Source organism: Salvelinus sp. IW2-2015, linkage group LG34, assembly GCF_002910315.2.
Source record: "Salvelinus sp. IW2-2015 linkage group LG34, ASM291031v2, whole genome shotgun sequence".
NCBI classification, from domain to species: domain Eukaryota; kingdom Metazoa; phylum Chordata; class Actinopteri; order Salmoniformes; family Salmonidae; genus Salvelinus; species Salvelinus sp. IW2-2015.
Window position 1 is genome coordinate 4,500,619 of NC_036873.1, and position 22,594 is coordinate 4,523,212.

Sequence of the window (22,594 nt, forward strand, 5' to 3'; positions counted from 1 at the left end):
CCACAGCACATGGCTACAGCAGAGCCTGGACTTGCTAGAGCAGTACTGCCAGACCTGGCCCTGGCAGTAAACCCAAAAAGACTAAAATATGATTTCCAGAGAAGATCCAGATCTCAGGGAATTAGACCAAAGTTTCCAATTGGTACAAAATATATAGAGTTCTGACACATACTAATTACTTAGGCTTAAAAATAAGCTCAACTGGACACCTTAATGAGGCAGTGAATGAACTGAGAGAGAAGCACGCAGGGCATTCTAAGCCATTAAAAAGCAAATTCAAATTGAAATACCTAAAATTTGGCTAAAACTAATTGAATATGTCATTGAACCAATTGCACTTTATGGCAGCGAGGTGTGGGGTCCACTTGCAAAACAAGATTTCATCAAATGGGACAAAACACCCATTGAAACCCTGCATGCGAGAGTTCTGTAAGATTATCCTACATGTCCAGAGGAAAACTACAAACAATGCATGCAGGGCAGAATTAGGCAAATATCCACTAATAATAAAAACTCAAAAAAGAGCAATTCAGTTTTGGAAACATCAGTTTTGGAAACACCCTCTCATATCACTACCAAGCCCTGCAATGCCAAGAGCTGAGCAAAGAAAAGAGTCCCCTCATCCAGCTGGTCCTGGGGCTGAGTTCACAAACCTGTTCTACTAACACACTGAAGCCTCAGGACCAGAACATCCAATCAATCAGGATAAACCAAATTACAACACAGTCAAAACAAAACTAATTGCTTATTGGGAAACACAAGACAAACACAAAAGCAAAATGCAGTGCTATCTGGCCCTAAATCGACAGTACACTGTGGCTAAATATTTGACCATGGTTACTGATCAAACCTTAGAAAAACATTGACAAAGTACAGGCTCAGTGAGCACAGCCTTGCCATTGAGAAGGGTAGACACAGGAAAACCTGGCTCCCTGTAGAGGAAAGGCTGTGCAACCACTGCACAACAGCAGAACCTGACGGAGCTGCATTTCTGACAAAATGTCAAAAATATAAAACAATTAGAGAGTGTCATTTCCCCAAATTTGAAACCCTTATTCAAGGTTTCGAAGACCTCTGATGAGGATAGGCTACCCGTCCTGCTGGGGGAGGACGCAGAGAGCTGTGGGTTGGCAGCGCACTACATTGCTGCCTGCCATAAGTTGAGGGAAGTGTCTGACAGACCAATCAACCTGCACATGTACTCTACTGTATGCTTATTGTTATTGTTGAATGTATGATTATTTTGACACTTGGTTACTGTTGTCCCGTTGACAATTTTGATTCTCATTTTTATATTGTAATATCCATAATAAGCTTTGGCAATATGTACATTGTTACGTCATGCCAATAAAGCAAATTGAAAGGAGAGAGGAGAGAGACCTCTTCAATTCTCTCTGCTGCTCTCTCAGTCATCTAAAAATACATCTTCGTTTCCTTTTCTCCCTCTCGTTAATTGAAGCACAACATAATCCTAATTAGCCAGGAGTGAGGAAGCAGGCGTGCTAAGGCGTGAGGAAGCGTTGGCAATAAGGACATGACAGGCCCATGAAAGATGCAGGTAGAAGAAACTACATTATTCAGCCTGCAATGCCTCCTTCCTCACTGTGCACTTTACTTCACTGGCTGAATAAGGCCACACTTAGGMTGCATCTGAAATAGGGCCTGGTCAAAAGTAGTGCACTATATAGGGAATATGCGCGCCATTTCGGACACACCCTCACTCTAGCTAGGGCTGTGGTAGACTGGAGCCTCACACTTCATTGGGCACTTCCCTGGCTGGCTGGCTGACTGTAAACAAGTCTATAGTTACATTAGACAGGCAGCCCAGTTCTGATCTTTTTCCCACTAATTGGTATTTTGACCAATCAGATCAGTTCTAAAAAAGATCAGACGTGAGAACATCTGATTTGATTGGTCAAAAGACCAATTAGTGGAAAAAATATCCGAATTGGGCTGCCTGTCTAAACACAGCCAAAGAAGCTGAACAAGGCCTCACTTAGGCCTAGGAGTAATCTAGCACTACAGTTAGCTGTGAAAGCCTGGAGCGATTGTGTTGTTATGAGAAGGAAGAAAAAGTTTGATTTTTGAGTTAGAATCGTATTTCGTGACATTCCTCTGATATTTTTTCCACTAATTGGTCTTTTGACCAATCAAATCAGATGTTCTCACGTCTGATCTTTAGTAATAGTAAAAAATTATAATAAGGCCAAACGTATAATATTGGATCGTGGTGCAGTTAGCTGGAGACGTGGAGTTAAAGACCTGCAGTTATTTTTCTGTTATGTGAAAGAAGACCAAGGTTGAATTCCCGAATTGGAACCGTGTTCTCTGACATTGCTGGTTGTAAGAAACGGCAATAGAGCTCTGCTGATGTCGAGAATGTTGTGAACCATACAGCATGTTCAGTCTGTGAATATTGAAACCATCTTGAATTGAGTTAAAAAGGCCTTACTGTTTCGGCTCAAAGTCATTTAGATGAGCAATATGAATTTTCTACTTTTCAAATGTAGATGTAAATGTACATTCATAAATGTCAATTCATGAATTGTTCATTCTTTCAACGATGTAGTCAAGCTAATCGCCACTAAGATGAACACGTCACCATCAACCCATTATCTTGTGTGTGCATTCTGTTTTCTTTGAATGAGTCACAGATTTCCAAAGCAGAAGCGTGAAGACGCTTGTCCCACCATTATTCTTAGCGTTGGTGTTGATGATGCCATACGAAAACATAATTAGATTTCACAATAAGAGGTCCCATCTTTCAACTCTAACTGTGTGGAACAGCCTGAGGAAGGCTCTGTGCATATTCACTAAACCTCATCACATAATTGTAGCCTAATTTGGGATGGAAGATTATTTTGWGTGTTTCTGCACAGTCCGACWGCAATGGACTCGACCTCAAACACTCCCGTTGTATCTTACCTGTGTTATAGTGCTTGGTGCAGTATCTCAGATCCGTCTCGTCCTTCATTATGAACTGTGGGAGGGTCAACCCATCAGCTACCTGGACTGGTCCATTCTCCTGCCACTCAAAGATCAGGTCRTTCATTGTGTAGCCAACTGGAAAAKAAGAGAGGCGGRMMATGCAATCAGATAATATAGCCTAGGCCCGGGTTACTGTACAGTAAAAGCACTGTGTGTCAACAGCTGACGTAAAAAAGTCTTTATAAATACATATTCACTTGATGATTTATACATCTCATATCTCCACCTAGACCAGATTTATGGGAAGATCAAAACATCATGGATACCCTTTGTGTTATATGCTGTATCATACATGAAATGTCAACGCCATAGATTACACTGCATCAAGGATAAGTTGTTCATGTCAATAGATCAACCAGGAATCAATGTTGCTAATGTCGCACTGTCTTCTGTGCTAAAGGAATAAGCACTGACAGACTTCATGGGCCAATCCACTATTTAGTATGCCAATCCACAACAACCGTGGATTATAATGGTTTATCCATTCAAAAATGGGTAATTCAGGCAATGATTTCCCAGGATGACTGATGCCTTACAGATAACGGAGTGATTGACGTGAAAGGAGGAGGGATGGATTGTAATGACTGAGGCCTTACAGATAACGGAGTGATTGACGTGAAAGGAGGAGGGATGGAAAGTATTCTAATGTAATCAGTTGAACAAAACGGGCCTGATTCCAAAGCCATGTTGACTTTACGATGATATCTCAGGAACTGCATGTAAAACTGGGACCTTGAAATGGGGGGAAAAAGGAATCCATTCGTTTGTTCCTCGGAATAAGGTCCCAGTTAACTGAGTCCTCGTCATCCTAATGACCTCTTTCCATTTGAAACATTAACATCTCCGATGGGGTCCATCAGCCAGCTACAGGGAACGGGCATTCTAACAGGTATGCACTGTTGTGCAAGACGAAAGAGCTATCCAGTCTCCTGTAGGAAAATATATGTCTTTGAACGTAAGGACACTGAAAGATACCGACAAGAGTTAAATAATCAAGAGAAATTATATGAAATATCTGCAGCTGGATATAGAAGCATCTTGAATATATCTCAACCTTGCATGTAGGCTATTTATCTTTAACCCGAAGTATCCCATGATGCAGTTCACCAGCCCAGGGGACTAGGCAGTGCAGACATTTGGGTTAATATTGGGAGATGGAATGAGTCAAAGCAGCMTCCGCAGTATGAGTCAATGTACTGTAGTCACAACATGACTCAGAACTTCCTCTGCTCCTACGTTCCTATTGGTTCGCACTAATGGCTGATTTTCGAATGCCAGTTTACGTCTTAGGTGGTGGATGAGGTGAGTTTYCCCCTATGTGTGTTTCCCCTATGTTAAGCACTTGGAGCATCTGGAAAAGCACCATGCAAATCCAATAAATGATGACATTATTAGGATAAATACCGGCCATGCATACATTCTAAATGACGCTACAGTATCCCAACAGACCGACCATCATAGCCATTCATTATAATTGATAAGATTTCATAAATGACATAAAATAACCCATGCCTATCTATTCCCCTCCATTCCAGACACCGGGCCTCGACCCATCAACATCATTCCCTTTCCACTTTGAACTCACATTTCAATGGCTAAAGCCAGCCAGAAGGGCCTCACCAACTGTGGTACATAAAATAATGAAATAACGCGAGGCCGTACAAATGAAGACAAATGATCTCCCCAAGCATTAAACAGTACAGCGCCATGGTAACTATCCCCCCGGGCCGCAACTACACTGGACCGGACAGGGTGTGTAAAAATGTATAAAACAATTAATGATGGTGCTCCATGTAATTATAGCGTCTTCTTTCCACATGTTAGAGAGGTGTAGAGGGGGGAGGAACGGGTGAGGGGAGGAGAAGAGGGAGGACGGGGAGGAGGCGGGAGAGTTAGAGGAGACCGAGGGAGGGGGGGGGGTCATTTAGCATGGTCATTACTATTAATATAAATTAATCCACCCTCTGCCACCCCTCTGAACATATTTAATTTGTAGGTAATGAAGGGAGACATAAAGGAGGGCTTCCTACTCGCTATCGGACATTGATTCACTTCCCACTAACTGCAGTGTCTTCCACTATGTCTCCCACATCTGGCCATGTATGCTAACCTATGCCTATACCCAAGTCAAATGATACGCTTTCCTCAACACAGTACCTTGCTTATTAAAAATAGAGTCAAATCCAGAGTCAATTCAAGTTCAGACCAAGTTATAGCACATCATACAGAATGTTACAATACATTATTCATGTTACATCATATGTGCTCCCTCTGTATTCCTTCAATATATTCCTCAAGTCATTGRCTCCAATTCATGCTGATTGGAGTGTTCCTACATGATCGTCCGTGGGTTAACGTGCTTGGCCTATCTGATCCAAGCCGTTCAGCGGCTGGCCGAGCAGAGCAGGCTTTAGTTTAGTGGGTCCAGCGTGTCCACTGCTGCTAGCTCTGTGGGAGTAAAGTGTTATCCTGCGACTGGCGTTATCACAGTCATGTTTTGACTAGAGAGAGCGAGAGAGCGAGGGGAGGGGAGTACTACAAACTCTCTGACACAGAGACAGAGATGTCCCGGCTAAAAGCCTCTGCAGCTGCGACACAGCAGCAATCGGCATGAATTATTTTGCGACACACTCGGGGCCCCTGTGCAAATGTAAGTATTTGCCAATTTGCTACATCTTTAAGTGCACAGCGGACACATCCAGTGCTGTGTCTCCTCAAGTCCACACATCTTTAACAAGGAAACGGAACACTTCCTTTAGTCCATGTGGTAAAAGCTAATAGGGGAGTGTGCTGTAGAGAGATGGGGAACGCATAGCGATCGATGGCCCACAGGAATTGATTTCTGCTGTGTAGGAACCCCACTCACAAATTGAAGCGGCTCATCTTGATGGATGGAGTGGTTGGGACTTGAAATTCACTTAAATGGATTCAGGAAATGGACAAGTGCTACAGGTCAAAATATGGTTGAGATTATGTCGTAATACTACGCGAAAGAAGTGTATATGAATTTTAGTATCTATATACGCAGCTAGATATTGATGTTTTACTCAAGGACAATCTGAAGATTACCCCGTAAAATGTTACAATAATTATGCTCCTTATATGCACATATTCAGCTTGCACTTGATATGCTTATAAATGTCTTCCCTTATTAGAAGTGCAGACTTTTGCATATCTAAATATATGTTAATAACCCTCCACTAACAGCCTTCGTAGCCTTCATAGCCTTCAACTACTGGTCTACTGGCCTGAATGAGTCCATTCCACATGGCCTTAGAGACAGTCCAGGCAGGAAGAGAGCCTAGAGTATTAGGTCAGCGGTGTGTGTGTGTGTGTGTAAGCGAGAGTCTACATTCGTGCATCTGTGTGGTCACAAGAGGACATACCACCCACACTGGCATGACAAGGCATTATTATCCTACCCAGGTAAACCCATGCCCACGCTCTCTCAACCGCAAATCTTATCATATTATTTTACCAGTGACCTCATTATTTTTGGAACTATAAAAAGCTCCCAACTGCCCGTCAGATGAAAAATTCAATCTGAACATCTTACGTCACAGGCTTTTGTAATTTTATTCCAAATATCCACGACGGATACTGCAGTCACAGGGCTATAATGGGTGGATAATATACTAAATACTGCTATTTAATATAATATAATATACTAAATACTACTACAGTAATACTATAGTGCTGTACTCACAGCTCTCTAGCTGCATGATACACGTCTGTACATCCATGGGGAAGTTCTTCAGGTCCATCGGACAGGAAAGGGTTAATGTCAATCTGGAAAACAGACAATAGAAAATAAAAACATTTGAGTATACATCACAACTAGGTATCGTTTGACTAGAAAGGGGCTATACATTAGGCATTCATAACTACTTTGCATATTCATCACCATTATCACGTGCCTTATGAATGTGTTAAGTATGGGTTATGAATGTGTTTTGAATTCCTTTATGTAGGTACCGATCACATTAGGTGGTAGCACGTTTTCTGCTAAAGCCAGACAAAATTGATTCACTGTTTAACGGATTTTCCCCCCAGAAAAGTGAGGTGAGCGAGCCCCCCCCCAAAAAAATAAATCATTAGGGGGATAAGGAATAACAGTACTTTACCACATTGTCCTAGGCTATATGTACATGAAGAATACGCAAAATATTCAATTTCAGACTGATTATCAGATTATTATTATTAATACACATATTAACATTAATGAACATTATTCACATAGGATGTATAATAGAATGCAATATTCTATCATATTCAAAAATCATTGGAAAAAAAAGTTATGTATGAATGTATTATCTGTGCATTAATCTGCTTAATTGTATAGCCTAACAAATTCAAGAATGATTAACAGTAAATAATTGTAATCAAATTAAAATGTTGATGCATAATAATGAGTTCATTACCTGAGTGCATCTCTATAGCTGAGGCGTTAACAAAATATTCATACAAATATGATTAGGCCTCTCATAGACTAGGCCATGTAGAAAGAGGGTCAATCAAGTAAGGTCTGCCAAATGAATGTAGCAGTGGACAAAATACATAAATCCAGCCATACAGTATAACCTTTCATCATCATCATCAAAAAATATATGTTGTTTATAACATGCACAATTAGAAGCATCAAGCTATACAGATCAAACGTGACTGAATTCGAGCCCAGTAACTTCTCACCTTCGACTGTCTCATCTGGCTGCCCCCACCTGCTGATCTGCACGAAGTGTGTGCGTGTCACTGGCGATGTACTTTGCTCGACGTGCTAGCTGTTCTCAACGGCGCATCATCACTTCAAACTGATTCCGTCGTGGTGTTATCGGTTGGCCTACTACTACTGGTAGTACCGGTAAAATGTAAGTTATGAATCGCAAATCACCATACAGCTGACACACTTCGATTTCATCAATCATTTTGACTTCAATTTGATTGTCCAAAATACTATCGGCTTGCACTGCGTCTTTGCTGATGAATGCCCTGATCTCTGATGCAATAACCATGAATTTAACCGACTGTTTGTTTATAATGAGGGACGTCCCACGTTTAACCTGGACACATAAATAGTAGGAATTTGCGCTGGCTTCAGCCATGACAGCATGAGAGAAAAATTAAACATCTGCACGTCGCCTGCAGGTGCCAGCGTGTGTGTTTCACTGTCCAATCCGAGGCTCGAACATGATCTGAGCGCATGATCTGAGGTGGTTTGGTCTCTTGGGAAAGCCTCAAGGGAGAGCGGACAGTGAGTGCATTATAAACAGAGAGCCGCATATATTGGCCAGAAAATAACACATCTGATTAGTACTATTTTTTTTAAATTGGGGTGTGGAGAAAAGTGAGGCGGGGCATCCATTAAACAGTAATTCAACTTTGTCTTACACTCTTAGGAAAAAAAGGTAATATCTAAAAGGGTTCTTCGGTTGTCCCCATAGAAGAACCCTTTTTGGTTCCAGGTAGAACCATTTTGGTTCCAAGTAGAACCCTTTCGAGTTACATGTAGAACCCTTTACACAGAGGGTTCAACATAGAACCCATAATAGTTCTACCTGGAACAAAAAAGGCTTTCCTATGGGGACAGCAGAAGAACCGCTTTGGAGCCCTAAGAGTGTACATTCACATGTATCATGCCTGGACAAATCCTGTCAAGTGTTGAACTAGTAGTGCTGTAAATCGCTGGTGAGGAGAGTTAGAAAGAGAAAGAGATGAGAGAGAGAGAGGAAAAAGAAAGTGTCAAAGAGGAGAGAAAGAGAGAAGCAGAGAGATGAGAAGGATGGAGAGAGAGACATCCAGTTGGAGGAGAGGGAATGAAAGAATGAGAAAAAGGATAGAGACAAAACAAAGAAGGCTGACGGTTTTAATTACGTCCTCCACCCCGGAGGCGCCAGGCTGCGGACGGACTCCATGGCCGATGGGATTCCTCCGCTCCGTCGTGTCATATCCTCTCAGCCTTCCATCACAGCTTTCTACGGCCCCGCCACTACACAACTCCATAACTCAACCCGACTGATGCCGTCGACTCAAGGCTTTCAAGCCTGGAACCCCCAAAAATTGTTCAAAGGGTTCTCCTATGGGACAGCCGACGAACCCTTTAAGATTCTAGATAGCACCTGTAGTGGATTGAATGTTACGAGTTTGGATRAATTGTTCAAAGGGTTCTCCTATGGGACAGCCGACGAACCCGTTTAGATTCTAGATTGCACCTTTTAGAACCCTTTTAGATTCTAGATAGCACCTGTAGTGGATTGAATGTTACGAGTTGGGATAAGACTCGGTGTGAGTTATGGGCCATTCGACGGGCCTATAGTCTGATTATGTGATTGATGTATCAACGTAAGATGGTCATTTGATGATGCTTAGTGTAACGCACGTTGTCGGGAGAAGGAGAAGAGGACCAAGGTGCACCGTGGTAAGTGTTCATATTATTTAATAAAATACGCAACACTTGACAAAACAACAAACACGACAAACGAACAGTCCTGAAAGGTGAAACAAACACTAAACAGGAAACAACCACCCACAAACACAGGTGGGAACAGGCTACCTAAGTATGATTCTCAATCAGAGACAACGATAGACAGCTGCCTCTGATTGAGAACCATACCAGGCCAAACACACAGAAATACAAAACAAGGACAACATAGAACACCAGACATAGAATGCCCACCCAAACTCACGCGTGACACTTAGGCCCACACCTCTTGAGGGTTTTTCACACTACTGAGCCGAATTGAGCTGAGCCAAACCAAGCTGTACTGAGCTAGCCTGGTAATGAATCCACCAGGGTTGATGGAATTATCCGAGCCCAGTTTGGTTAAGTTAGGTATTATAACGCGAAAAGGGTGTTAGTGGGATCCATACTGTACACACTCACCGTATAGAATAGAGGACGTTGCCGTTCTTGAATATTCTTAACAGCTTGTTGTCTGTGGTGACTTCGTGGAAATGGGCWCCTTTCTCGTTGGCGAAGAACAAGTCAGGTTTCCAGATAGAGTCCAACATAGAGGGGTCCAGGTCCAGAGAACCGTCAGGGTACTCTGTGTACGCTAACCTGGGGTCGTTCCACTTTTGACGGAGGAAGATGTTCACTCTGTAGTCCTAGTGGATGGAGGGAGGGAGAGGGGAGAGGGAGCGAAAGGAGTAGGGAATTAGTGACAGGTTGTGATTTGCAGTGGACTGCAGGGTTTAAAACATGGTACACTGAGCTACAGTACTGTGTCCTGCCCCTCTGCATTCATCACATTCCCCCAGAGGTCTGAGTTTAGGGTCCTCGTGGTCCCAGCTGATGCTCATGGAGCAGACACCAATGAACCAGGCATAGGGGCACCTACAGGGGCGCGAAGTCCGCATATGGTGGTGACACTTTGGGGACCCGAAGTCAGTACTGTATCCCCCCCTCTAAGGTCCCGGTGGTCCCTGCTGATGTTCAGAGAGCTGACATCAATGAACCAAGGCAGAGAGGACCATGAAGTCCCCATATGGTGGGGACCCGGGGCGCAGATGCGTCGGATGCCTCTGGTGCTCCCGGGATCAACTCCCCTATTCTTTCAGTTCCTTTCCCTGTTCTCTGTGCTGCCGTCACTGTCACTTAGCCAGACGCCACCGTGGCTTTCTAATAAAGCTGATGCTTTATAGGGATTTGCTCATTAATAATGTCCCTTACATCTCTACGTCCGATCCCCATAGTCCATGTCGCAGTGTACGGCCCATGCCCTGTCCAGTTGAATTCATGTACAGTACTGCACAGATTTTATGTTCCATAGGGGTAAAAGCCCTGTCCTAAAGGCACTTCAGGTATCATTTTAATGAATGCTCCAACAATAAACATCTGTTTCAGCCTTTGTTTACTTTCAACTAGGTGATATATAAAAAAAAAAATCATACTTCATTTTAGGGGATACATCAGTCTAAATTGTCTTTTTCCTTACCAGTGTTGCTGAGCAAATACCAAGCTGTAATTACATATCTCGTCTACCTCAGCCGGGTGAAAACGCAAGACATTTTTTATTTGCTTTTATTAGATTTTTCACTAACATTTAGAGTAGATGTTACATAAAGTGCAGTGGAGAGAAAAGGACTGGCATATCCCATCTGAAGGCATCTGCTGTTCGGAGACAACGTCAGTACAGCAGCTCTCCTGCTATCAAACATATGGTGTGGTATTACCATTAGCACTCATCACTTAAAAGGGAATGACAATATCTATCCACTTGAGCTCGTTCAGAGACGAAAAGACAGACAGACCACTGAGAAGAACAGCTGGGAAAATTGGGATAGGTTTGATTAGGCATGACGGTGTTTGTTTTGTTCATGGTCCAGGGCCTGTGTAGTTGTTCGTTTTCATAATGGTTAACGTTAGGCCTCGGCTAGGGAGAGATGATCCCAAATCAGTTGCTAATGGTAGTTCCACAATGTGTATTCGTTCAGCAGCTGATCATGAATAATGACACTGAGCCTGCTCTCTCCCACTCTCTGACACAGACTGAACAGGGTAACACACCTCACATTTGGGAGTTCACTTTTCATTGAACTGACACTGGTGCTCCGAAAAGCTGTGCGATTTCGTCGCTTATTCAACAATCTTTTTTCTCTAATCTGTATGGCGGACAGGCCTCACCCTTCTGGAAATATCTAGCAGCGGTGATCATCCCACATTTTCTGCAATACTCGTCCATCTCTAGTCCTTCTTATAGAAACACACTAACATACTGTAGTCTATACAGGCCCTTGAGGTCTATGGTAAACATACTGTAGTCTATAGGGCCCCTTGAGGTCCTATGGTAAACATACTGTAGTATACAGGCATCTTGAGGTCCTATGGTAAACATACTGTTGTCTATACAGGCACCTTGAGGTCTATGGTAAACATACTGTATGTATACAGGCCCCTTGGGTCCTATGGTAAACATACTGTAGTCTATACAGGCCTCCTTGAGGTCCTATGGTAAACATACTGTAGTCTATAAGGGCCCCTTGAGGTCCTATGGTAAACATACTGTAGTCTATACAGGCCCTTGAGGTCCTATGGTAAACATACTGTAGTCTATATGGGCCCTTTGAGGTCCTATGGTAAACATACTGTTGTCTATACAGGACCTTGAGGTCCTGTTGTACACTTGTCTGACATGACACTGACACAGTCTCCACTTTTGTTTAAAATGTTCTTCCAGAAATCCCATGTGACTCTATTCTACCACGTGACTCTAGTCTACCATGTGACTCTAGTCTACACGTGATCTAGTCTACATGTGACTCTAGTCTACCACGTGACTCTGTGACTCTAGTCTACCACGTGACTCTGTGACTCTAGCCTACCACGTGACTCTAGTCTACCATGTGACTCTAGTCTACCACGTGACTCTGTGACTCTAGTCTACCACGTGACTCTGTGACTCTAGCCTACCACGTGACTCTAGTCTACGGTGACTCTAGTCTACCACGTGACTCTGTGACTCTAGTCTACCACGTGACTCTGTGACTCTAGTCTACCACGTGACTCTGTGACTCTAGTCTACCATGTGACTCTGACTCTAGATTACCACGTGACTCTAGTCTACCATGTGACTGTGACTCTAGTCTAACCACGTGACTCTGACTCTAGATTACCATGTGACTCTAGTCTACCTTGTGACTGTGACTTTAGTCTACCACGTGACTCTAGTCTACCACGTAACTCTAGTCTACCATGTGACTGTGACTCTAGTCTACACGTGACTGTGACTCTAGTCTACCACGTGATCTAGTCTACCAGTGACTCTGTGACTCTAGTCTACCACGTGACTCTAGTTTACCACGTGACTCTAGTCTACCACGTGACTCTAGTCTACCACGTGACTCTAGTCTACCACGTGACTCTAGTCTACCACGTGACTCTGAGACTCTAGTCTACCACGTGACTGTGACTCTAGTCTACCACGTGACTCTAGTCTACCACATGACTCTTTGATTCTAGTCTACCACGCGACTCTAGTCTACCATATGATCTGTGACTCTAGTCTACCACGTGACTCTGTGAATCTAGTCTACCACGTGACTCTATGACTTAGTACCACGTGACTCTAGTTTACCATGTGACCATGTCACTCTAGTCTACCATGTGACCATGTACCATACCACTGTCGCCGCTTCAATAAACAAGGGCAAAACTAGAAGGAAAAAAGTCAACCACTCTAGATAATTAGTCATCCTCCTGTCAAGAATGTTGCTTCCATAATCCACAGCCCTAAATGTTACTCACAGGTCAGGCGGATCTCTGAGGACACACACACTTAGATCTCAACATGGTACCCAATACCCCCTCAACCACAACTCCCTACATACCTCTGCTATCGTTGTGAGTGCCTTTCCATGTATGTGTCACAGTGAGGAACACGACTCATGGCTGTGGCACAGCAGCACATACGTGTTTAGTTGAGCACGGGTAATCTGTGGTATAAGCAGGAAGAACCACCGGACACAGTGGAGACCACAGTGAAGCAAGTACTCTCTCTGTGGAAGCCTCTATGTCACTGCCACTATGATGATCTGCTGACTGGAGGCACAGCACTCACAGATTGAACTTGCTGACCGAGAACTAAAAACTTAACTTAACCTCTCTTGGGTACGTGAGAGGTAGCGTCCCACCTCTTCAACAGCAGTGAAACTGCTGGGCGCAAATTCAAATACAGAAATACTCATTATAAAAATTCAGAAAACAAAACATATTTTACATAGGTTGAAAGATTAACTTCTTGTGAATCCAACCACGGTGTCAGATTTAAAAAATGCTTTACGGCGAAAGCATACCTTACGATTATTTGAGAACATAGCCCACTAGACAAATCATTACAAACAGTAACCAGCCAAGTAGAACAGTTACACAAGTCAGAAATAGAGATACAATTAATCCCTTACCTTTGATGATCTTCATATGGTTGCACTCAGCAGACTTTAATTTACTCAATAAATGTTCCTTTTGTTCGATAAAGTCTCTTTATATCCAAAAACCTACAAAACAATCCAAATTGTATCCGTAACGTTCATAGAAACATGTCAAACGATGTTAATATTAAACCCTCAGGTTGTTTATAGCCTAAATAATCGATAATATTTAAACCGGACAATAACGTCCTCAATTTAAAAGGTAAACAAGAAAGGCACTCTCTCGGTCTCGTGCATGAAAAAGCTCTGTGACACTTTAGGGTTCACTCATTCAGACTGCTCTTACTTCCTCATTTTTTAGGAATACAAGCCTGAAACAATTTCTAAAGAATGTTGACATCTAGTGGAAGGCATAGAAGTTGCAATTTGAGTCCTATGTCAATGGATACTGTAATGGCATTGAATAGAAAACAACAAAAAAAACTTCCTGATTGGATTTTTCTCAGATTTTCACCTGCCAAATCAGTTCTGTTATACTCAGAGACACCATGTTAACAGTTTTGGAAACTTTAGAGTGTTTTCTATCCAAATCTACCAGTTATATGCATATGATATCTTCTGTGCCCGAGAAGCAGGCAGTTTAATTTGGGCATGCATTTCATCCAAAATTCCAAATGCTGCCCCCTACCCTAGAGAAGTTAAGGAAAGAAGTCAAAGAGCAAATCAATTCAAACTAGGGCCAGGAGTTTTTCCAGGTCAGGTCATACGGTCAGGGAAAACGTGTGCCCTATCATAACAAACAAGCCAACCATACTTTCATGGTTGTAAGCTAGGGCACATGTTGCTAGAAATGGTCGATTCCAGAACTCAATTGATGATGCAAACCTCGACTTATGTTGCATGACATCATATATACTGAGTGTACAGAACATTCGGAATGGCTTCCTATAATTGAGTTTCACTCCCTTTTGCCCTCAGAACAGCCTCAATACGTCGGGGCATTGACTCTACAAGGTGTCGAAAGTGTTCCACAGGGATGCTGGCCCATGTTGACTCCAATGCTTCCCACAGTTGTGTCAAGTTGGCTGTATGTCTTTTGGGTGGTGGCCCATTCTTCGCACACATGTAAACTGTTGAGAGTGAAAAACCCAGCAGCATTGCAGTTCTTGACACACTCAAACCGGTACGCCTGGCACCTACTACCATACCACGTTCAAAGGCACTTAAATCTTTTGTCTTGCCCATTCACCCTCTGAATGGCACACATACACAATCCATGTCTCAAGGCAAAAGAAAATCCTTCTTTAACCTGTCTCCTCCCCTTCATCTATACTGATTGGTGGATTTAACAAGTGACATCAATAAGGGATCATAGCTTTTACCTGGGTTCACCTGGTCAGTCTACGTCATGGAAACAATAGGTGTCCTTAATGTTTGTACACTCAGTGTGTGTTGTGTCCACGTGGTAGCTGCATGGTAAAAGTTCTTAATAACCTCTAAAAGGTTGGAAGGGGCTCTACTTTGTCCTTGACTACTATAGTCCATAGAAATACATTGAGTAACACATTCAGAAACGGCAAAACAGAAAGTAAAAAAAGGAATAAGGTTTCAAAGTGTCTGTCCTCCAGTATATCTAGAAGATAAGACAGCTCAGGAAATATTGATGTTTTTTTGGACTGTGACAGAGTCTGGGGAGAGGCTCAGTGAAGCAGAGTAAACGTAGGTTTTATTCCATAATTGACCAACAGAAATGCTTACAAATAACAAAGGCTAGCTTAAACTGAGTCTTTCAGCCCCAACCTGTCTGCTGCTGTCTTCCCCCCCCCCCCCTAAATGGGAGCAGCAGCAGCCTAATCAACTGTTGGGGCTGATTGTCCAGCCAGTCACACACTTGATTGACTTATTACCCTTAGCTGGGCTCCATTAGCCTCCCAACAGGAAAGGCGCCGGAAAGGCGCGGCAAGAGGGCTTGTCAACCCCCAGTGCCACATGGACACATATTTAACTGTTTTTGTTGTCACAAAACTCCTTCCATACTTCCATGAATTTTTGAAAACCGGTACCAGCTTACCTGTAGACGAGTCCCAAAATATAATCTTTCCATAGAGTGTTTTGTAGCCCAAACGGTTCGGATGCTACAGATGTTTTCGTGAGAAGACCGAGATTCTCATGATGAGATTCCCATGATGTCTCATGGTCTGACAAACACCGCTGTAACTCGGTCACCTTCCACCGCAGATGCAGAAGGCCGACATAAGCGGATGCGGAGGATTGAGACGCAGTCCATGCTACAAACTGATTTCTCTAGCTTGAACTGACGGCTTTTGATGGGGATTTTCGGAATTATGTTACCTAGATTGATGCAGTGGTCCAACATTAACACAGCCACCATCTTTAATGTGGTCACTATAGCTTGGTACTATAGGATTGACCACTGAGGTTTATTCTCAGATCTGATCTGTCAAACCAACCCTCGTTGGTTGAGATGAGAGGGGGAGGATGGACACACACACACACACACACACACACACACACACACACACACACACACACACACACACACACACACACACACACACACACACACACACACACACACACACACACACACACACACACACACACACACACACACACACACGCCATAGTAAATAAGAAGTGGCAGTGTGTAGCCTCCCCCGTTGTACTGTATGACACAATGTTTCCATCCATCACTGACAGCAGTTCAATTCCCATGTCAAAGCAGCTCTGTGCTATCAGAAGTCATGTCACAGTCAGAAAGGCTTGTCGTCTGGTCTGCTGCTTGCTGGGAAGGAATCAGAGCCACACAGGGTCAGAGTCCTTTTCTAATCTAATCTAATCATATCAGACCCAGAAAGGAATACATCACATCTCTGTATGTCTCCCTTGTAAGTCTCTAACATAATTATCCAATCCACTCTGTCCCTGTAGCTCAAACAGACTTAACCCACCCACTCTCGGTCTGTCTCTGAATGAAACCTTTTCCCTGTGATGGGCCATGACGCCTTGCGGGTCAGGCCTTAGTGCTCTTCAGTAATGTGCCTCTGTATATTTCTCTCTCTCCCTCCCCCCCTGGAAAATGTTACATCATCTCCCTGTGTGTGTGGAGGAGGACAGATGGTGATGGTGGGAGTAGGACTGCTGCTTCCCCTGAGGGTCTCTAATCCAGCGGTGACATACGGAGGAGAATGATCCCCCTCTCCTGTCTTTTACTCTCTCCACTTTTTTTCCCTTTCTCTCCAGCGTGGCTCCTCTGTCCTTCACTGCACATCCCCTCTTCCCCCCCAGCCACACTGGACTGTGAAATCCCTCCATTTTCTCACTCTTTCCATCTCCTGCAGTTCCATGCCATCCCTCTTTAAATATATTGGAGGCCTCAACATCGTCCTCTTTCACCATCAGACTTATCACATCACTCCATCAATCCCAAATTATGCCTAATGCTAAGAAATGGAAGGATTTGTGTTCACTTCTGTTTTCTCACTTAGCTTCAGATGACTTCATCATCATTTGGCACCTTTGTACATCCATGAAGGGGTACTCATACAAACACCACATTATAAAAACTAAATCACTCATACGCATGTCACTTTCATTATAGACTTGCAAAACAGAGTCAAAGCCAGTGAGCCAATTCTAATCCTTTATGGGTCGTAGTAAAAACATTTCCATCGACATCGACTCATAAGAAACTACCCAAACCCCAAGAACCACTTCAAGCCAATTTGTCTTTTAAATCATCCCCCCATCTTTACGTCTAGCTTCACTGACGCATTTCCATTTGCGTGTATTGATTATTTCATCTAGAGGGAAAGATAGAGAGATCTCTACCTCTACAAACACCACTGGGTCTGTGGTTCCTAAGGCAGCTCTGTAATTGCTGAATGATTTGTGAGGTGCCTGCTGGTTGGGTATCTATAAAGCAGGAAGCCTCGCAGTTGTGTGTGTGTGTGTGTGTGTGTGTGTGTGTGTGTGTGTGTGTGTGTGTGTGTGTGTGTGTGTGTGTGTGTGTGTGTGTGTGAGTAAAGTGAGTTGAGTGAGTGAGTGAAAGAGTGACAAGTGGACGCGTCACTGCAAAGTTAGCGCTGACAGACTGACACAGATGTCCCCTCTTCACATCCGCTGTGTGTGGTGTGTGTGTTTGCGCGCATGTGTGTGGTGTGTGTGTGAGAGTGTGTGCATGCGTGCCTATGCCATTGTGTCTGTGCCATTCAGTAGACATTCAAAGCCTTGCTACAGGGGATCCATTGTCTAGTCCTTTAACTCCATTCCCCATCCAAACCCATCAACTTCATCTCTGATCCACGTCACAGACGCACGTTAAAATAAAACCTTAATCTTTGAGAAACAACCTTTCCATCAGGCACGTTCATGATCTTATTCAAATAGTAAACACCCTCTTATAAAATTATATCTTATTCAGGGGGATGTTTATTGTTTCAGTAAAGTACCCTCACTAATAGCTTAATGGTGCTTGTTTAATTCATCCGTTCAGTGGGGGAGGAAGGGAAGGGAAATGGATTCTTACGTAAGAGATTCTCCCCCAGGAGAGAGTGGAGAAGAGGTCTGAGAGATGCTTGGCCCGGGAAACACGCTGCGTTATGATGTTTCCTTGTCCACATTATCAGTGTGTGTGCCCGGATGCGTGTGTTTGTGAGAGAGTGAGTGAGTGTGTGTGTGTTTGTGTGTGTGTGAGACAAAATGAGAGTGTGTGTACTCCGTCTTGTAGCCTGCTCACTGATACTACCCTGGGAGACACATGCAGGCCCTAATCCTGGGCCTGGGCTGGTAACACGCGGGCGCGCTAAACACACACTACCCCATGTTACACACACACTACCCCCACCCTGTCACGTTGTTTGTCATTGTTTGGCAATGCTACCCATTGGATTTCATTGACTTTCAAATATATGTGTTTGACATTGACTGGAATGAAGGCAGTAAATGTATTTATATGAATATATACGTACCATTGTAGTCTCAGCTATGGAGCCAAAGCTGTTGATGAAAATGTTGCATGATACGTTCACAGGGGGACCTAGACAGAGGAAAATAGCATTAGGAAATATGATATAGCTTACATTTACATTTAAGTCATTTAGCAGACGCTCTTATCCAGAGCGACTTACAAAATTCGTAGAGTCTAAAGGTTCTCACGCCGAACTGCCCATGTGCAGACTATCAAATCAAAGGCACTCCTTCGATATGAAGTTGTTACATTTCATTTTAAGTCATTTAGCAGACGCTCTTATCCAGAGCGACTACAAATTGGTGCATTCACCTTATGACATCCAGTGGAACAGCCACTTTACAATAGTGCATCTAAATCTTTTAAGGGAGGGGGGGTGAGAAGGATTACTTTATCCTATCCTAGGTATTCCTTAAAGAGGTGGGGTTTCAGGTGTCTCCGGAAGGTGGTGATTGACTCCGCTGTCCTGGCGTCGTGAGGGAGTTTGTTCCACCATTGGGGGCCAGAGCAGCGAACAGTTTTGACTGGGCTGAGCGGGAACTGTACTTCCTCAGTGGTAGGGAGGCGAGCAGGCCAGAGGTGGATGAACGCAGTGCCCTTGTTTGGGTGTAGGGCCTGATCAGAGCCTGGAGGTACTGAGGTGCCGTTCCCTCACAGCTCCGTAGGCAAGCACCATGGTCTTGTAGCGGATGCGAGCTTCAACTGGAAGCCAGTGGAGAGAGCGGAGGAGCGGGGTGACGTGAGAGAACTTGGAAGGTTGAACACCAGACGGGCTGCGGCGTTCTGGATGAGTTGTAGGGGTTAATGGCACTCTCTTCGTCCGCCCACGTGTTCTGTAGAAACTATTACACTCAACGGAACGACTTGATTAGTGTAGTGTCAACAACGCAGCCACTGCCAGCTAGCCTACAAAGTCAACAACGCAGGCACTGCTAGCTAGCCTACTTCAGCAGTACTGTATCATTTTAATCATCTTAGTCAATAAGATTTTTTGCAACGTAGGCTTAACTTTCTGAACATTCGAGAGTGTAGTCCACTTGTCATTCCAATATCCTTTGCATTAGCGTAGCCTCTTCAGTAGCCTGTCAACTATGTGTCTGTCTATCCCTGTTCTCTCCTCTCTGCACAGACCATACAAACGCTCCACACCGCGGTGGCCGCGGCCACCCTAATCTGGTGGTCCCAGCACGCACGACCCACGTGGAGTTCCAGGTCTCCGGTAGCCTCTGGAACTGCCGATCTGCGGCCAACAAGGCAGAGTTCATCTCAGCCTATGCCTCCCTCCAGTCCCTCGACTTCTTGGCACTGACGGAAACACATGGATCACCACAGATAACACTGCTACTCCTACTGCTCTCTCTTCGTCCGCCCACGTGTTCTCGCCACCCGAGAGCTTCTGGCAGCGTGGTGGTGCACCGGGATCCTCATCTCTCCCAAGTGGTCATTCTCTCTTTCTCCCCTTACCCATCTGTCTATCGCCTCCTTTGATTCCATGCTGTCACAGTTACCAGCCCTTTCAAGCTTAACATCCTTATCATTTATCCCCCTCCAGGTTCCCTCGGAGAGTTCATCAATGAGCTTGATGCCTTGATAAGCTCCTTTCCTGAGGACGGCTCACCTCTCACAGTTCTGGCCGACTTTAACCTCCCCACGTCTACCTTTGACTCATTCCTCTCTGCCTCCTTCTTTCCACTCCTCTCTTCTTTTGACCTCACCCTCTTCACCTTCCCCTACTCACAAGGCAGGCAATACGCTTGACCTCATCTTTACTAGATGCTGTTCTTCCACTAACCTCATTGCAACTCCCTCCAAGTCTCCGACCACTACCTTGTATCCTTTTCCCTCTCGCTCTCATCCAACACTTCCCACACTGCCCCTACTCGGATGGTATCGCGCCGTCCCAACCTCCGCTCTCTCTCCCCCGCTACTCTCTCCTCTTCCATCCTATCATCTCTTCCCTCTGCTCAAACCTTCTCCAACCTATCTCCTGACTCTGCCTCCTCAACCTCCTCTCTCCCCTTTCTGCATCCTTTGACTCTCTATGTCCCCTATCCTCCAGGCCGGCTCGTCCTCCTCCTCCGCTCCGTGGCTCGACGACTCATTGCGAGCTCACAGAACAGGGCTCCGGGGCAAGCGAGCGGAAATGGAGGAAAACTCGCCTCCCTGCGGACCTGGCATCCTTTCACTCCCTCCTCTCTACATTTTCCTCCTCTGTCTCTGCTGCCAAAGCCACTTTCTACCACTCTAAATTCCAAGCATCTGCCTCTAACCCTAGGAAGCTCTTTGCCACCTTCTCCTCCCTCCTGAATCCTCCTCCCCCCCCCCTCCCCCCCTCCTCCTCTCTTGCAGATGACTTCGTCAACCATTTTGAAAAGAAGGTCGACGACATCCGATCCTCGTTTGCTAAGTCAAACGACACCGCTGGTTCTGCTCACACTGCCCTACCCTGTGCTCTGACCTCTTTCTCCCCTCTCTCCAGATGAAATCTCGCGTCTTGTGACGGCCGGCCGCCCAACAACCTGCCGCTTGACCCTATCCCCTCCTCTCTTCTCCAGACTATTTCCGGAGACCTTCTCCCTTACCTCACCTCGCTCATCAACTCATCCCTGACCGCTGGCTACGTCCCTTCCGTCTTCAAGAGAGCGAGAGTTGCACCCCTTCTGAAGAAACCTACACTCGATCCCTCCGATGTCAACAACTACAGACCAGTATCCCTTCTTTCTTTTCTCTCCAAAACTCTTGAACGTGCCGTCCTTGGCCAGCTCTCCTGCTATCTCTCTCAGAATGACCTTCTTGATCCAAATCAGTCAGGTTTCAAGACTAGTCATTCAACTGAGACTGCTCTTCTCTGTATCACGGAGGCGCTCCGCACTGCTAAAGCTAACTCTCTCTCCTCTGCTCTCATCCTTCTAGACCTATCGGCTGCCTTCGAATACTGTGAACCATCAGATCCTCCTCTCCACCCTCTCCGAGTTGGGCATCTCCGGCGCGGCCCCACGCTTGGATTGCGTCCTACCTGACAGGTCGCTCCTACCAGGTGCGTGGCGAGAATCTGTCTCCTCACCACGCGTTCTCACCACTGGTGTCCCCCAGGCTCTGTTCTGGGCCCTCTCCTGTTCTCGCTATACACCAAGTCACTTGGCTCTGTCATAACCTCACATGGTCTCTCCTATCATTGCTATGCAGACGACACACAATTAATCTTCTCCTTTCCCCCTTCTGATGACCAGGTGGCGAATCGCATCTCTGCATGTCTGGCAGACATATCAGTGTGGATGACGGATCACCACCTCAAGCTGACCTCGCGCAAGACGGAGCTGCTCTTCCTCCCGGGGAAGGACTGCCCGTTCCATGATCTCGCCATCACGGTTGACAACTCCATTGTGTCCTCCTCCCAGAGCGCTAAAGAACCTTGCGTGATCCTGGACAACCCCTGTCGTTCTCAACTAACATCAAGGCGCGGGCCCGTTCCTGTAGGTTCATGCTCTACAACATCCGCAGAGTACGACCCTGCCTCACACAGGAAGCGGGCGCAGGTCCTAATCCAGGCACTTGTCATCTCCCGTCTGGGATTACTGCAACTCGCTGTTCTGGGCTCCCTGCCTGTGCCATTAAACCCCTACAACTCATCCAGAACGCCGCAGCCCGTTCTTGGTTGTTTCAGACTGCGGTGGCTCATACAACTGCAATCCCTGGCTCTCTCTCTGGTCCGTGGACTTTCGCTCATCTTGAAGCTCCGCATTCTCTCTTCTT

At 44.9% G+C, this 22,594-nt stretch overlaps 1 protein-coding gene across 1 annotated transcript in view; it reads right to left on the reverse strand.

Moving 5' to 3' along the window:
* The window catches only part of glra3 (glycine receptor, alpha 3), a 141,618-nt gene that overhangs the window by 60,573 nt on the left and 58,451 nt on the right, over positions 1-22,594 (reverse strand). The window contains exons 3-6 of the mRNA XM_070437236.1: positions 18,843-18,910; positions 9,866-10,089; positions 6,695-6,777; positions 2,910-3,063 (exon numbers count right to left, since the gene is read on the reverse strand). Coding sequence (XP_070293337.1) covers positions 2,910-3,063; positions 6,695-6,777; positions 9,866-10,089; positions 18,843-18,910 — 529 coding nt within the window. The remainder of the gene's footprint in view (positions 1-2,909; positions 3,064-6,694; positions 6,778-9,865; positions 10,090-18,842; positions 18,911-22,594) is intronic.